This window comes from Pelodiscus sinensis, chromosome 3 (genome assembly GCF_049634645.1).
Source record: "Pelodiscus sinensis isolate JC-2024 chromosome 3, ASM4963464v1, whole genome shotgun sequence".
Classification (NCBI taxonomy): domain Eukaryota; kingdom Metazoa; phylum Chordata; order Testudines; family Trionychidae; genus Pelodiscus; species Pelodiscus sinensis.
Window position 1 is genome coordinate 101,660,542 of NC_134713.1, and position 16,024 is coordinate 101,676,565.

Consider the following 16,024-nt stretch of genomic DNA (forward strand, 5'->3'; position numbering starts at 1 on the left):
AAACAAGTGAAGTTTCTTTATTTAATCATCCAAAAAACCAAAAACCCACACCTACTTCCGATATTTCAACATGTTACTTTGGTTGTAGAAAATATTTAATTATAGTATGATTTTGACTTTTGTATTCATAGAATTCTAATCTCTCTTCTTTAATACAAAATAAGACATTTCTCAATTTCTTTTCCCTCAAAATATCTATCAAAAGCAATACAATCCAGGTTTCAATTTAGATCTATACTTTTTATTCATTAGTGGAACAGTAAGGCCCTCTTCTGGATTATGAATTAAAGCATGGCCGAGCAAAAGCATATGTAAGTGACGTAAGTAACAAATGCTCCAAAAACTAGAATTGCACGCATCTTGTTCTTTTTTCTTACTGCCATTTTCCTTTCCTAGTTTTCACATCTGTGATTACACATTTTAAACACTGGAATTTAGTAGTTTAGAACGAGTCCAACTGACTGGTGGATTTAATTAACTGTAATCTTTTTCTATACGCTAACATGCAAGAGAAGAATAATAGAGACAAACTTCCATGACAGCCTCCAAAACTTTGCCCACAGATATTATGCAGGCAAAACTGGCATTTGATTATGCAAATTATTTGTTTATGCAAATCAAGTAGTCAGACATGCAGTTTTGTGTAAATGCCTCCATTTTCATATGTGACTTTTCAGAAACTCTTTGAAAGCTTGGCCTACAGTGGAAAACACTGAACAGTTACATTTGCCTGATCTCAATTTTCTAAGATCATTGAACCTAACTTTCTAAACTAGCTTGTTTATCTGCTTTTGATATTGATCTAGTCTCTATAAATACCTGCTGTCTAACAGCAAGAGGCTGCTCCATAGACAAAAGGACACATATATTGATCCATGTACTATACAGAATAGCAATTACTCCAATGGAACATAGGATCTATATGGCTGAAAAGAAGTTCAGTGTGAACTATAATTCAAAAATACTCCCCACCAAACAGAAACCATACATTCTTCATAAAGGCTATGTTTGGTTTTTAGAAATCATTCAACTTATAGCCATAGAAAATGACAGAAACCGATAATGCTTAACTAGTGAAACCATACATCAACATATTTGAAGTTCATGAATGTTTCCATATCCAAATGCTGCATCAAAGGGAACAATGAAGAGATCTTTTTCTGGTGGAAATCATTGTATCATTATCCAGTTTTCCATCAGTAGCAGACTATCACTTACTGCATTCCTTTTTCCGTACTTTTGATTTCGGTGCTGCCAGAAAAGACGGAGGAAAAAAAAAGAAGACATTTAAAGTGAAAGATGACAAGGCATATGCCAAAATAATTTTATATTATGACTGGGATTAAGATCATTGCAAAAAAAACAAAACCAAAACAAAACAAAATGCCCCACACACCTAAACCCTTACCATTTGGATTTTCTTGTCTGTAGAAGGTTTTTAACATGTCGACTGCTTCTTCAGCTCGATAACCAGCAATGCACTGTTGAAATTAGAACTCAATGTTCATTACAGCATCTAAAACCAAGATGTCTTCTGCCTCACAATAACATCTGAGGTGTAGGATAACCGCACAGACATTGTACTGCCTTTTCCGTTTACTTACTGAACATCAGTGATCAGAAACTCTCATTTTCAGGGTGTTTTTAAAACTAAGCTGTGGGCTCTTGTACATTTCAAAAGCAGGGAGCATGGGGCCAGCAGGGAACTGCTAAAGTCCCTCGCTCGCCCCCTTCTCCCACAGCGCTTCTACTTTTGAAATGTAGCAAGAGCTTTGCTCTTGCTATATTTCAAAGGCGGACGTGCCACCAATTCCCCGCTGAGCTCCTGCCCCCCCAGGAGACGGCGCTGGTGGGAACTGACTTTTAAGCCACACATACCCCCACCCAGTACTGGCTCCTGCTCCCCCACCCTTGCTGCCTCTCTCTTATAGATGCAACAAGGAGGAGAGGAAAGGGAGAGTGACTAGTCGAGTCAACTATCTGATAAGCATATGCTTATCAGATAGTCGACTAGCTGCTTACATCCCTAAACCTCCATAGATGTTATTTAGGAAAAACTCTTCTGCAATCAACATTACCTCCACCGCATGCTAGCAGGGTACTTTGTTTACTTCTGTAAACCACACTAACACACGGGAATATAAGAAACATGAATGTGGGTATTTGTGAATTAGGTTCCTATCAAATAGTTCTCCTGTGATTCTACTCCTAGAAATCAGTTCCGAGGCCTCCTTGGCCTTCAAAAGAAGCATTCCCATCCACAAAACGTACTGTAAGTTGCCCAAATATGTGAATGGGAATGATAGGAAAAATAATGAGCTAGGATGTTTTCAATAACACCACTAATTGCAGAGAGTACACCCACATAAGAAGGTGCTAACTTGTACACACTCAACCCACAGCAACTGCTTGGAAAAAAACAGTTAAGATAGAAATATCCTTTTCCTTTACACAGTTGGGCACATCGAAGAGCTAAATACACATCTTCTGCTTGTATATCAGAAAAAATCTTTCAGAAGAATGTAAAAATCTCTTAGAACCTAGACTCATAAGCGAGCTTCCTCTCTTCTACCACCGACCAACAGGTGCTTATGTTGTGATGCCATCAGAATGTTCTTGCTGATGTTGGAAACCTTTTTACAGCCTCACTATCTCAGCTCCTTGTCACCCACTGTAACTGTATTCTTTCTTATAAACATTAAATGCAAGAAGGAACACATCATGATGTTTTACCTGAAATGGTTCCCCAGTGTCTGTTAAGTTAGCCGAGGAGATATTCAAGACTGAGCCACAGCCTCCAAATCTCTCATTTTGACAGCCATATACAACCAGTGGGATTTATAGGCAAGAGTTAAGGAACTCAATAAGAAGAGAATGACATGAAGCAGAGGATTCTGATTTAAGTGGCCATCTGAGTTCAGTAAATGGTGCCTGCACTCTTAACCCTCTGCACCGAACCCTCACTCCTGGGCTGGTGGTGCACTCAGCATCTGCTTCTAGGTAACACATAGAGCATGCCTTCTGCAAATGGAAGAAGGGGTCATCTTGTTCTGTCCTCCGAAGATGGGAAGGAAGAGATCCCAAAGTGGAAGCACTGGAAGTCTCATACTATTAGCTTGTTACTTTTTCCAAAATTGGACATTTGCATAGGAAGGCCTAATTGTATATAGTAACAGGCTCAGATTTACTTTCACACCCTTAGAAAAAACAGTGTATGTACCAGTTCTGTAAGTTGCTTTCTCACATCCTTAAATCTCTTAATCTTTGTTATGTGGCCTTTGATATAGGAACAGCAGCATGGATACATTCTCTTGAGCAGATAAGCTAGTACCCTATAAAGCTTTATTTGAAAATATTAAGCTCTTCTCCATGGATTCATTATCAAATGATTTACTTAAAAGTACCATAGTGACATATGTTTCCCAGCCTGAATCAGAACTAAAGGATACTCATCAAGCGCAGGGCAGCTGCACACATAATACAAGGCTCTACAGTTACATACAACACTGTGTGTGCAAACACTTCTGCAGGATCCTTATCATGTTGATGACACCAGTCTAGGACTTGATCGATTGCTACCATTTCTGCATGTCGAGTAGCCTGAGAACAGAAAGTAGAGAGACAAAAAAGACTTGCATTGATCTGCAACTCTAGGCATATTGCTCCTGTTATCCTTATCTGCTCAAATGAAATGAGTACGCCACCATAAAATTATCTTTTTTTAATTAAAACAAGGTGACCTACACCTGGTTTATTAAAAATCAATTATTTTCATTATTATCATAGTGGCAATGTAATTCTTCTTGAAATGGGCTCTCTCTCAGCTGGTCCTAGATGAAAAATAGAGTACAATTTCAATTTTGCACAGATTGATTTGAAGTAATGATACTCAGTTTCAAACTTTAGACCCATACAACTCTCAAGGAATCCTTAGGCTTGATCAGGTATCTTTTCATTTTGCCTACTGCTTGGCACAACAAGCAGTGGCCCCAACTCAGGAGCATACCTCTCACCCTATACCTATATCCTGCTTCATATATTAGGAAAATGCTGAGTAAACATACCAGAGTGACCTTGATTCCTCTTGATGTTTTCCTAAAATGTATGCTCTAGGAAATAATTTGGGGAAAAAGGTCTATGGCCTATGATCATCTAGTCTAGGGATGCAATGGTGTAGTCAATTAACTGACAAGCAAAAGTTTATAGGTTAATGCTACATGCATTTCCGCCTCTTATCCCGTCAGTAATTTTTTTAGCAGGCTGGCCAGCAGCCTGGCTCATTTCTGGCTCACGCTGGGTATGGGATCTACTCCCACTGCAGCTCTGCATTTAAAGTGTATTAGGAACCAGGCAGGTAGGCAGCCTGGCTCAGTTCTAGTTCAAGCCATGTCTGGGAGCTCAGCCACCTCACCCACACAGGGGCTGCTGCCATCCTGCGCTGCTGACTCTGATACTGCATCAGAGGCAACAGCGTGGAGTGACAGGCAGCCAGTCCACAAGGGGAGCTGGTTTTTAAACTGGCTCCCCTTATGGACCAGCTCCTGCCTGGAACCCCGCACTGCTGCCTCTGATACAGAGCAAAGCCTCAGAGGCGCGGGACCCCCCCGCAGCTGCGGCTTCAGTCCAGGAGCCTGTGGTCTGCTGGGGACGGTCCCCAGCATACCACAGGCTCCCGGACTGAAGCCGCAGCCGCGGCGGGGTCCCTCGCCTCTGAGGCTTTGCCAGAGCAAAGCCTCAGAGGCTCTGCTCCCCGTGTCCCTGGTCTGCTGGGGAGGAGGGGGGCAGCTAGTGTGCTCCCCCCCCCCCCAGCAGACCAGGCTTTTGTTTTGGACTCTGGGGCAGAGCAGCTGGGGTGCTGCCGATTGGTCCTGCAGCGCCGCTCTGGGCACTACTGGACCAACCCGGCAGCACCCCAGCTGCTCTGCCCCAGGTCCTGATTCAGCCGCTGCTGGTCAGTTTCAGCAGCGGCTGAATCAGGACTGGGGCAGAGCAGATGGGGTGCTGCTAGGTTGGTCCAGTAGCACCCAGGAGCGGCGCTACTGGAGCAACCCAGCAGCACCCCAGCTGCTCTGCCCCAGGCGTCCCCAAGTCAGCTTCTGCTGAAACTGACCAGCGCTGACTACAGGAAGCCCCAGGCAGAGTTGCTCTGCCCCGGGCTTCCTGGAATCAGCTGCTGGTCAGTTTCAGCAGCAGCTGACTTGGGGATGCCTGGGGTTCTTAAGTTGATTCTGTATGTAAGTCAGAACTGGCGGTCAGTTTCAGCAGTGTCTGAATCTGGACGCCAGTTCCGACTTACATACAGATTCAACTTAAGAACAAACCTACAGTCCCTATCTTGTACGTAACCCGGGGACTGCCTGTAATTTAGAGCAGCCCGTTCTAAACTGTACTCTGAAGATCAAAGGAAGCATGCTCCTCTCCACACCAAGCATGAGCTGGATGAAGATGAAAATTGAGTCCACATCAATGGACATGGTCTTAAATTATGACTTTGTAAACAGGTATATTGAAACAAACTTATGTATCATTTTAATATTGGCTGTGCATATGTTCACTTTCATATTACATCATGAATTCATTTATAATCTTCTATAAGGCCAATATATAAAATTACTGTTTGCACAGTGTTTGTGTGCTATGAATTCATTAATTATTATTGTTAGTATTGTTATAATTACTACATAAAGAAAAAAGCAAATAAAAGTAACGATGGAACAAGAAAATAATTACTGTTATAGAAGAGTGATAAAAGATGTTGGAAAAATAGACATGAGCTGAAGGGGAAGTCATTAGAGAAGAAGCCTATGATTCTGTTAATAGAGTGCCCAAAAATATCCTGCCCTGAAGGACAAAGAATCTAAATCTTGTACAGTTTGAACCTCTCTAGTCCAGAACTCTCTGGTCCAGAAACATCCGTCATCCAAAATGATTTTAGTTAGCCAGATGTCCACTTTTCATGGGTGTGGCCAAGTTTCCTGCGGTCCCACGAAGTTTGTTTACAGCCACCAGAGTCCTGGCTCTCAATGTTCTCTGCTGTTATTTAGCTCTAATTTACCCTTAAATCTCTTCTAACAGCCTAGTAAGCAGTGGAGGTGTTGGTAATGCTGCTGGACAATATTGACCTCCTGTGTTCTGGAAAATTCTCTGGTTTGGCACTAGTCAGGTCTCGAGGGTGCTGGATAAGAAAGGTTCAGCCTGTACAAGAATCAACAAGTGAGAGTGACAGGGCTAAAGCTGGTAGTTTTATTTTATCTTGGGGCATCATTAGTAATTTATGAATGGAAACAATATTTCCTTTTCAGTGATTACATACTGTGCTGGCAAAATGCTCTGGGCAAAGACACATGCTGGCATGACTAAACAGGCGATAAATAGAAGACGCCTGCATGTGGTAACAACTCATCCTAAAGGGAGAATACATAAACAAATTCCAAAAATTCTTCTTGCTGGGAAGGTCCACATGTATTATTACAGAGGAAATAGTAGGGCTGTATGAGGAAAGGCTGAGACCAATCAGGCAAGCATGGGAGCTTCCAGAGAAAATAATGCTGGCTAAGTCTTGTGCACCTATTGCCAGGTTGTTTAAAAAACAATGAGTTACAATGATATTTGGTGCACTGTTGCCCAAGAAATTCAAGTAATAACAAGCCTAACAGTACTGAAGATATGAATCTAGACACATGCTCTTACTAAGAGACATGAAAGATTCTATAATACACACAATTCTTCCTCCCCTCCACAACCTTGGCAAGGAGGAGGAAGCTGATGATAAAGAATTTTAAGATAAATCCAGTAGAAGAAGAGGCTGCCTCCCTGATTTTACATAACATTGCTTTTGGCATATGGAACAAGAAGAGAGCATATGTGATAATATGCATAACTAGAGATTTCAGTTCCTGGCAAAATTTGGAAGGATTTCAGAAAATAATTTTTTAAACAAAAATTACCAGTTTTGGAATAGAGAGAAAGGATGTTGAGCGCCCTGAGCAGTTCATTTTTCGTCTAAGTCAACTAATGTCAGAAAAAGGTACAAGGAAAAACCACTATGAAGCGAAATACTGAAGACATTTTGGACTTTTTCTTTTTACTTATTTTCAAGTGAGTAATCACCATCACTCTAATGCCATGTTTCAGCCATGAGGACCCAGACTGCTTGTAGTCACTGAAGAACAAGTGTCAGTTATTCAGAAGTGTTGAATAGCACTCACAGTTCCCAATTACTTCAGCGTGAATGCTCAACACTTCTGAAAATTAAGCCACAAGAATATGAAACTTGGGTGCCTGCAGTTCCTTTCCTACTTTTCCCCCTGTAGTAGTAAGGGTGCTAATGCTGATTTTTGTGCCTGATTTCTACTGTTACATTCTGCCTTATAACAGTAAATTCTCCGTAAGTGGATTTAGTATTCTTCACCTTATTGTCCAAATAATGGGGTAGTACCGATTAAACGTGTGTGGGTCATCTTAAGACGTGCCTGTATTTTAGTGGTGTGAAAAGTGTTCATTTTGATTTTAGACTGAATCCCTTAACGTGCTACACTTCTAATTTTCATGAACTAGAGATGAGAAGCAAAACTGCTACAAAAGATTGTGCATTAGCATCCGACACAAATGGAAGTGGGTTGTTAGACTTACTACCATCTCTTTAAAACTGAACCTATTAGCCTCCATTTTTATTTTGTTTTTGAATTGGATGACACACAATACAAATTGAGGACCTAACTCTGCAGTCAAATTCACCTGGGGAAAACCTTTATATCTTCACAGACCCCCAATGACTTCTATAGGGCTTTGTAAGGCTTAGGATTCACCCACATATCTGATTGCGAGACCTGGGTCTAAATGTTGAAACCAGATATTTAGTATAGCAAAAGTCTTTGTTTTTTACATAATTCGGATAAACTATGCAGTTGAATTGTGCTAACATGCCTATCTTGTGACTTGCACATCAAAACTAGTAGTATTGTCTTTCTTCCTAGGGAAATTTTCATAAAAATATTAAGAGTTAGGTCTCATATTATTATTAAATATAACTTTTAAGAAAACACACTAACATCAGTCTTATGAAGTATTATTGTAAATAAATATAATTCAACTACACTTGTCATTGTACATTTTGCAAAGTGATATCCTTGTTTTGCTACTTTAAATGCTAAATTGCAAAATTCAATAATTTGTTATCTATCTCCCAGTTGTTAGTGTGAATTAGCAAGGCTCTCCTGCATAATTTATCATGTTTATAAATATATGGAAAAAAGAAAAATTGCCAGTAGTCTACATTACAGTGCATTGCCTTCACTGCCCTATAGTCACTAGAAATTTGGATGCTGCTTTTACTGTAAATATGAATTCAGTAAAACACATAAGGTACGATATTTGTATAAAGCCATGGTATATCTATGTATTATATCTGCTGTATATATCAACTTTCTTTTTCTGATCTTTATTTCTTGTCATAAATAGCTCTACCCAAAGGAAATAGTAATTAGTTGATAAGCAGAAACTTCTAAAATCCTCTCACATAAATTACAGTCGGAAAGTACACAAATGTTGCAGATTATAGCAGAAGCTTATTGAAATAACTAGATCACACGCTACAAAATAAACATGCAAAAGTGATAGCAAAAAAAAATACACAATAGCTGATTTACTAAAAAGGAGGGCTAGATGTGCAGAAAGAAAATTGAAAAATATATAAACAATGAAATGTGCACACTAGGGCAGTTGAGCAATGAAAAAAATGATCATATTATTAATCACACTGTTAAACAATAATAGAATACCATTTATTTTAAGACTTCTGGAAGCATGCTCAACACCTTGTCCTTCTTAGATTTTGGATGGCACTTCAGATTCTTAAACTTTGGGTTGGGTCAAGTACTGTAGCTATCCTTCGAGTTCTGCATGGATACAAAATCCACAAACATCCACAAATACTTAATACTTTGCTATTAGTATTCTATTGTTTCAGTGTGATTAATAACTATTAATGTTTAAATAATTATTAATTTTATTATTGTTAAAATTATTGTTGATTTTAATCTGAGTTAATTTGTATCCACATCTGCAAAAATGAGTTGTGGATATCCACGGATTTGCAGGGCGCTAGTTGTCTTTAGAAATCTCACATTGGTACCTTTTTTGTGTTTTGTCAAATCTGCTGTGAAAGCATTCTTAAAACAAACATGCTGGGTCATCATCTGAGGCTGCTATAACATGAAACATAAGGCAAATGCAGGTAAAACAGAGCAGGAGTCATACAATTCTTCATCAAGGAATTCAATCACAAATGTAATTAATGAATTATTATTCTAATGAGCATTATCAGTATGGAAGCACGTCCTCTAGAATGATGGCCGAAACATGAAGAGGCATACATATAAATGTTTGGCATATTTGGCAGTAAATACCTTGCAACACCAGCTACAAAAGTACCATTTGAATGCCCATTCTCATTTTCTGGTTACACTGTAAAGAAGCAAGCAGTAGTATCTCCCATCAGTGTAAACTATCTTGCTTCTCTTAATAATTGTCTGAACAAGAAGTAGGACTGAGTACACGTGTAAGCTCTAAAGTTTTATGTTGTTTTTTGAGTGAATTTATGTAATCAATTTTTGTTTAACATTTGGAAGTCACTTTAATACTTTGTATACTATTTCTTTTGCTTACAATTTTTATGTGTATATTTGTAATCAGTAATATAAAGTGAGCATTTTAGTTAATTGTGTGAGTTAACAGAGATTAATCAACAATTCTAATACACACATGGGGAAAATCCTCACCCCATGGTATTAATGGTGAAACACCATTGCACATAGTAAGTACTTTCTGATAGGGCCTTTTTTGTGACTTACATTCTTAGTCTCATTCACCTCATTCCTTCCCTTTCCTAGAATCTCATTGTTATAGACCATAAGGCAGCCAACAGGAACTTCCCCATTTTCCAATGCTTCTTTAGCCTGCAAGACACACCAGAAAATTAGGAAAGAAGGTGAAATGTTAATGACAAAGCACAGACAAAATAAACCTAATTGCTGTTTGTGTTTGTATACATTGTACATTTTTATGGCAACATTACACTGTCACAGAAGCTTGTTCTGTATTTCCAGAATAGATTTACCATATTTCATGTACCAAAAAAGAGGTCGCTGGAGGAACGAGGTTGGTGGGTCAAGGAGCTGGGACTCGGGGGGAGGGAGGGACAGTTGGAGAGATACAGTTAGGGGTGCTAAGGGGGTACCCGCAGTCGGGGATACTCATTGGAGGTGGGGAGCAATGACGCTCCATGTCACAGTTACTGAGCAGCTGTTGCAAGCCCAGAATGCAGCAACAACCATCAGTCAGTGCCTTCCTGTAGGAGTCCTTCCCCAGGGATGAGAACTAGGGCCTGGGTGGGTGCGGTAAGGTAACTGTGGCTGCAGGGGAATGGATGCAAGGAAGGACCTTTCTAAGCTGCAGTTTATCTCCTCTGCAAAACTCCCAGATATTTCCTGTTATTAGAAAAATCCACATGGACTGAGAAAGGAAGCTATGTTCATGAAAACTAAGACATATGGTAATCCTATTCCAGTGAGAAGGCAGACCTGAGATATTTTATGCCTTTTCTAAATAAAGTCACTGATACAACCCAGGAAACCTTGTGGCAAAAATCCTGTGCAAACAGCAACATATATATCTTCCCTGAAGCAAGTGGAACTGCAAATGTGGGCACAACTGATCAGGATGGTAGTGTGATGAGAGACTGAATGCATTCAAATATCCTCTGGTCTGTGTATTATGGCTCTCACTCAATGTATAGTCCATGAATGCAGGCAGGTGGTTATGCTTCTGCCTACGTTCCTTCGGATGCATCTTCTGCAGGCACAGAGGGCCAGCCTGTTGCAGAAAGGTACAACTGACACCTCTCTAGTTCAAGAGACACTAACCCAGGCTCTTTGCTTGCAGTTTATATCCACATCCTGATTTGTAAGCTCAATAAGAGTAATCTTTGATATCAGTGACCTTGGCCATACCAATGCAGCTGTACCACTAAACTCTCTAGTTTAGCTATTTCCTTAGATGAGTAAACTTGAGGTGCTGATTTTTGGTCACTTGTGAGTAAACGTGCTAAATCCAGCACCTGTCCAGACTCAGGCATCCTGGCTGCATACTTTCCCCTTGCAGGTTCAGCAGGATGGGGCTCCTGCTGCCCTGGTACAGTTCAACCTTGCTGACTCTGTCCAGTTCACTCTCCTTATTAGTCCTTGGGCCCCTTGCTCCATATTTGCCATCTGAAGAAGTGGGTTGTGCCCATGAAAGTTCATGATATCATCCACCTTTCCTGGTTAGTCTCTGAGGTGCTACAGGAAAATGTGTTATCTTACTCCCCCCCCCCCCCCTTCTGTCTTTACGAGTTATTTTGCCTCAAGTGAACAGACTGACCAATTATCTTCAGTTAGGCAGTTCTGGGGAAGGCAGGTGTAATGTAGAGAGCTGCTTTCTACATTACACAGGCCCTGAGTGCTAAGGAGCCACCCCCCTGCTCCCGCATCTAGGCACTAAGCTGCACCACCTTAACCCCAGCTGCGTCTTTTAACCGCACACCCGAGCCCTGTGCAGCCCCAAAGCGCCTCTCCCCCCGCAGCAAATATGAACCCCGCTCCCCCTCACACACACCTCTCGGGTTTAACCCGGGCAAACGGGCTGCAGCTCCCCCTGCGCCAACCCGGCTGGGGCCCGCGCTGGGCTTGTGCCAGCAGGTGCAGCCGGACTGAAAGCTCCTTGGGCGGGCTCCCCGCTGCGCCGCTCTCGGCCCTTTCGCCCCCTGCCCGGCGCCGCACTCACCATGCGCAGGGCTCGGTCCATCCACCGCTGCGCCGCCGCCGCCGCCGCCATCCCCGCGCCGGGCCCGGAACGCGGCGCGCGACGCGGCGGTTTCCGGCGGGAGCCGGGCGGAGGCGGCACCGCGGGGCGTGTCGGTGTCTGCGCGGCCGCCGCTCGCCGCCCGCCCCGGCCTCCCGGCGGCACCCGCGGGGCTGAGGCGGCCTCTCTCGGCCCGGCCGGGCAGGATGCTGGGAGCCCTCTGGAGCTTCCTCAAGCGCCACAAGAAGAAATGCCTCTTCCTGGGCACCGCGCTGGGCGGTGAGTGACCCGCCCGCTCCCCCCCCCCCCGGCGCAGCGCGGCGCCCCCCGCGGGTCTGTCTGGGCCCTGCCGTGCCCGGGGGCCGCCAGCACGTCAGGTCAGGGCGCCCCCGGTGCAGGGGGAAGCAGGGAACTAACCCCCGTTGCATTGCCGGTGCCTGCAGTGCGGGGGCTTCTGCCCAGCTCCGGAGAAACGAATCCCACCCGCCGCTAGCAGCCCCCGGCGAGGGAAGGGGAGGGGTCAGCCCCAGGGATCCTGCTGTGCAGACTGTAAACTGTAGAGCCCTGCGGATCCGCAGATACCTGCTTTACATCCCGGCGATCGTTTTTGAGGTTCTCATTTTGTATCTAGACCCCTGCACATTTTCAGATCTCTATGGGTATCCACAGCGGTGAGTGATATCTGTGGATCGTTTTTGCCACTGCCGATACCAACTTTGTCAGCTCATGTGTAGTCCTGAGTCCCTGCCTGCTCACTTGAGTCATATTGCACATAAACCAGCATTGCATATGTAGTATGGAAAGGTTTCCTCTCTGCTCCTTGTTGTAGACTTTGTTTAGACATTTACCTCATAATACTTCTGGCCCCTGGGGAGGATGGGGTAGGGGTGCTGCCTGGGAGCAGGATTGGGTAGTGGAGGTGTGGCCCTTCAATCCACCCAGCACTCCTACTGAGGAGTGGGGTTGGGGGCTTATTAGCCTTATGCACCAATGCTGCTCTCCAGCAAGGGCTCTGGGCAAGAGGAGTGGAACAAGTAAGTCTCTGACCAGGCTGCATAGCTGGAGCATGAGAAGGGAAGAGCAGGCTGTAGCAGTCAGAGTTCACTGACACACACACACACACACCCACCCCCGTACCTCTATCCACTGGGGTGGAGTTCAAAGGGGCAGCGCGGCACTGCTGCAAGTGGACTCCCCAGCTGATCCTGGGCTCCAGTGCATCATTTTCGCGGAACCCTGGGATCTGCGTGGCATTTCAAATTGGTAACACAACATGGAGCCTCTTGTACATTTCAAATGAGGCACGTGGAAGTGCCTGTCGAGTTGTTAATGGAAATTCCATCAACTACTCGACTAGTAAAATAACCAATAGTTAACATCCCTAGTCCTGACAGGTTTCCTGCTCATCAGTGATGATAACCAATTGGCTGCGTACCTTCATGCGTCCCGTCCCCCCCCCCCCCCCCCCCCCCCCGTTTACTGTGTTGACCATGCACAGTTAGTCAACACAGCATACTCTGAAATAGGCCCCGAAGACCACAAAATCAGGTAAGGATCGAAGGTGCCTGGCCAGGTTCATTGTAGATGAGGCACTCTCCTAGCTTTCCCAGACCAAGGGTCTGTAGTTAGGCTGACACGTGTATGCCCACTACAATGGACTCAACTCAGTGCCAGACACTGCCCCCTCAGCTGAACAAAGACAACTCTTTGGGGTTCACTTTTATATACAGATACAAAGAAGTTACACATCACTCCTGCCATATCAGGTTTCCACCTCCTGTTACTTAGTTACTTCCCCTTTCCTCCTATGAGGGGGGTTTAATTACCTTTTATTACGCTTTAAGTTTAGACCTGGTCATGAACCTGAGTTGGTATGCTGAGGTTGGTACCAAGATACCTCTCAATGGAGCATTCTGTTACCATCCCTCTGAAATGTTCTTACAACCTGTACCTCTATTGTTTGATACCCTCAATCTTATTTATTCTTAATCTTATTAACTAAACTTACTTCCTGTTCACAACTTGACTTTGTTTGATCTGAGCAAAGTCTTGACTATTGGTCCTAGACCTCAGGCCTCACACCAGGCCTTTGATACCTGGTCTTATCTTTCAGACCCTCATCTTACTAAACTGGACAAGCCCAGTGCCTTCACCCCAGATCATAGCTGGAGTTGAGAAAGCCCCTGCGTTCCAACCCTGCTCACTGGCAAGAGCACTAGAGCAGCTGAGCAGGGCAGGGGAAAGCTGAAATGGGGATTGGTGGGCCCATCTACAAAAACCTGTCGTTTGGGTTAGGGTGTAATTTTAAAACATTTATTGTAGTTTCTATGCTTCTTGATTTTTCTACATCAGTTTTTCAGGGAGGATATAATTTGAAATTTCCTAAGTGTATTTTAAAAGGATCATGTGACTAAATGTTTCTGTTATCTGACATTTCCTGCAGATGCCTTCCACCACCACCTTCAAATCCTAGGGAAGGGCAACCTTTGGAGGGTAGAAATTTGATAGTTGTGAACCCTTGGTTTATGTAAATTCAACTCTGCTGTTAATTGTGCTGTCTTATTACTGTCTCCATGGAGGCCATTATGCCAGCATGAATTGCTAGAGCACAGTAAGGTCTGGCTATGTCCTCTTCATCTCTGCTAAAGATTCCCAGCACACGTGCTAAACTGAGCATGAGTGTTGTGTGTAGCAAGGTGTGTTGGCTTTACCCAGCTCAGAGGTTCTTGAGTTGCCAACTTAGGGAGTTAGTGGGACATGGATTTGAAGGAAATGCAGTTTACCTACACTGATGGGAATATAATCTACTTTCAAGAGGGAGAGGTGAAAAAGTGTAACTGTTTCAGTGGTTAACCAATAAGCCTCAGCATATCTGTTTCTTTTATGGTTACTCGCCAGCACCCATTCCCAGGGAGCCAGATGTAAACTCGCACTGTGGGCTGCGTGGTATAAAGTTATACTACAGAGCCAGCAGCGAAGCCGGCTCCCTAGAAGTGGGGCCAGCAGCCGAGAGCTAGTATATAAACTGGCTCCTGGCACATCCCTGCTTCGGGCTGTCAGCCCCCCTCCCGGACAGCCAGCCATGCTGTGGGCTGTGCAGTATAAAGCTTTATTCTGCAGAGCCTGTGCAACGTGTGTAACCATGTAATTGCTAGGATTTGTAATGGTTGTACAGTTACATTTTTCACCGATTCTTTTTTTACATCCCTACCAAGAGGCAGTAGCTAGGCTGATGGAAGAATTTATCCATTGACCTAGCACTGTCTACACTGAGCATTATGCTGACTTAATTGTGTTGCTCAGAGGTGTGGATTTTTCACGTCTCTCAATAGCTTTAGTCATTGTGACATTCATTCCAGTTAAAGAGATTTCATATGTTAAGGGCTTACAGTTGTGACTGGTTAGCTGGTTACCAGTAACCAGTGGGGGCTGGAGCAGCTCCCTGCATACCTCGAATAGGGGTCCACTGCAGATGGGCTGCTCTCGACCAGAGCAGTCCCAGGGTCCCCACGGACAGGGTGTCTCGCAGGCAGGGACTGCCCTGGAGGGGGCTAGGAGCTGGGAGCCAGTGGCAGCCCCAGCCGGAATGGCAGTCCTACCACAGGGGCTGGAGCTGCACCAGCTCCTGGTTCTGAGCCCTAGCCTGGATCCTGCTTAGTCAGTTAACCAGTTAAATGTTAGCTTAATCCAATGTTTAACTAGTTAACTTATTACGCAGGATATTACATGCCTACCAGCACCAAAGGACGAATTACCAAATTGAGACTAATCTCTATTTGGAAGACATTTGTATACATTTAAAGAGTTAAGTTTGACATTTTAATCTTCAGCTTGAAGTTCCAGTTTTTAGTAGTACAGTGGAAAAAAATCCACCCTGAATAGCTGAGAACCAGATTCTTGAAGAAGCATATCATGAGGCTGTTAAATACAGAGAGGTACATAGTAAAACTGAACAAACCGACAGATGTAGGAGGAGCTTAATGACATTTTGTAAAGCCGCTTGTTGTATTAAAATAAAAAATATATATCTTTATAGGAGTATACCTACTGGGAAAATACGGGCAGAAGAAAATAAAAGAAATCCAAGAAAGAGAAGCAGCTGAATATATTGCTCAAGCACGAAGGCAATATCATTTTGAAAGTAATCAGAGGACCTGCAATATGACAGGTAAGTCAAACAAATATA

At 43.4% G+C, this 16,024-nt stretch overlaps 2 protein-coding genes across 5 annotated transcripts in view; one reads left to right on the plus strand and one right to left on the minus strand.

Annotated features, from left to right (window-relative positions):
* ADAT2 (adenosine deaminase tRNA specific 2) lies at positions 1 to 12,010 on the minus strand. Of its 2 annotated transcripts, none has more exons than XM_006128790.4 (6): positions 11,821 to 12,010; positions 9,852 to 9,956; positions 3,450 to 3,600; positions 2,734 to 2,840; positions 1,409 to 1,481; positions 1 to 1,251 (listed from the first exon to the last, which is right to left on the minus strand). In XM_006128790.4, the coding sequence occupies exons 1-6, from the start codon at positions 11,869 to 11,871 to the stop codon at positions 1,211 to 1,213; spliced, it is 528 nt and encodes a 175-aa protein (XP_006128852.2). In that variant the 5' UTR covers positions 11,872 to 12,010; the 3' UTR covers positions 1 to 1,210. The 2 variants fall into 2 exon arrangements, with proteins under 2 accessions (XP_006128852.2, XP_014431856.1); XM_014576370.3 differs by lacking the exon at positions 11,821 to 12,010 and adding an exon at positions 11,653 to 11,799.
* The window catches only part of PEX3 (peroxisomal biogenesis factor 3), a 21,975-nt gene continuing 17,934 nt past the window's right edge, over positions 11,984 to 16,024 (plus strand). For all 3 annotated transcript variants that reach the window (XR_012902695.1, XM_075924335.1, XM_075924336.1), the window contains exons 1-2: positions 11,984 to 12,117; positions 15,875 to 16,006. Coding sequence is in view for 2 of the 3 variants with exons in the window: in XM_075924335.1 (XP_075780450.1) it covers positions 12,045 to 12,117; positions 15,875 to 16,006 (205 nt within the window). In the remaining variant the exon portion in view is untranslated. The remainder of the gene's footprint in view (positions 12,118 to 15,874; positions 16,007 to 16,024) is intronic.

Bases quoted from the DNA above. Each gene is read 5' to 3' on its own strand.
- ADAT2 (XM_006128790.4), bottom strand. From the start codon at position 11,871: ATGGCGGCGGCGGCGGCGGCGCAGCGGTGGATGGACCGAGCCCTGCGC. The intron at 9,957-11,820 runs GTGAGTGCGGCG...TGTGTCTTGCAG, and splicing joins TGGACCGAGCCCTGCGCATG to GCTAAAGAAGCATTGGAAAA. The intron at 3,601-9,851 runs GTAAGTCACAAA...TTCTGTTCTCAG, and splicing joins AGGTGAATGAGACTAAGAAT to GCTACTCGACATGCAGAAAT.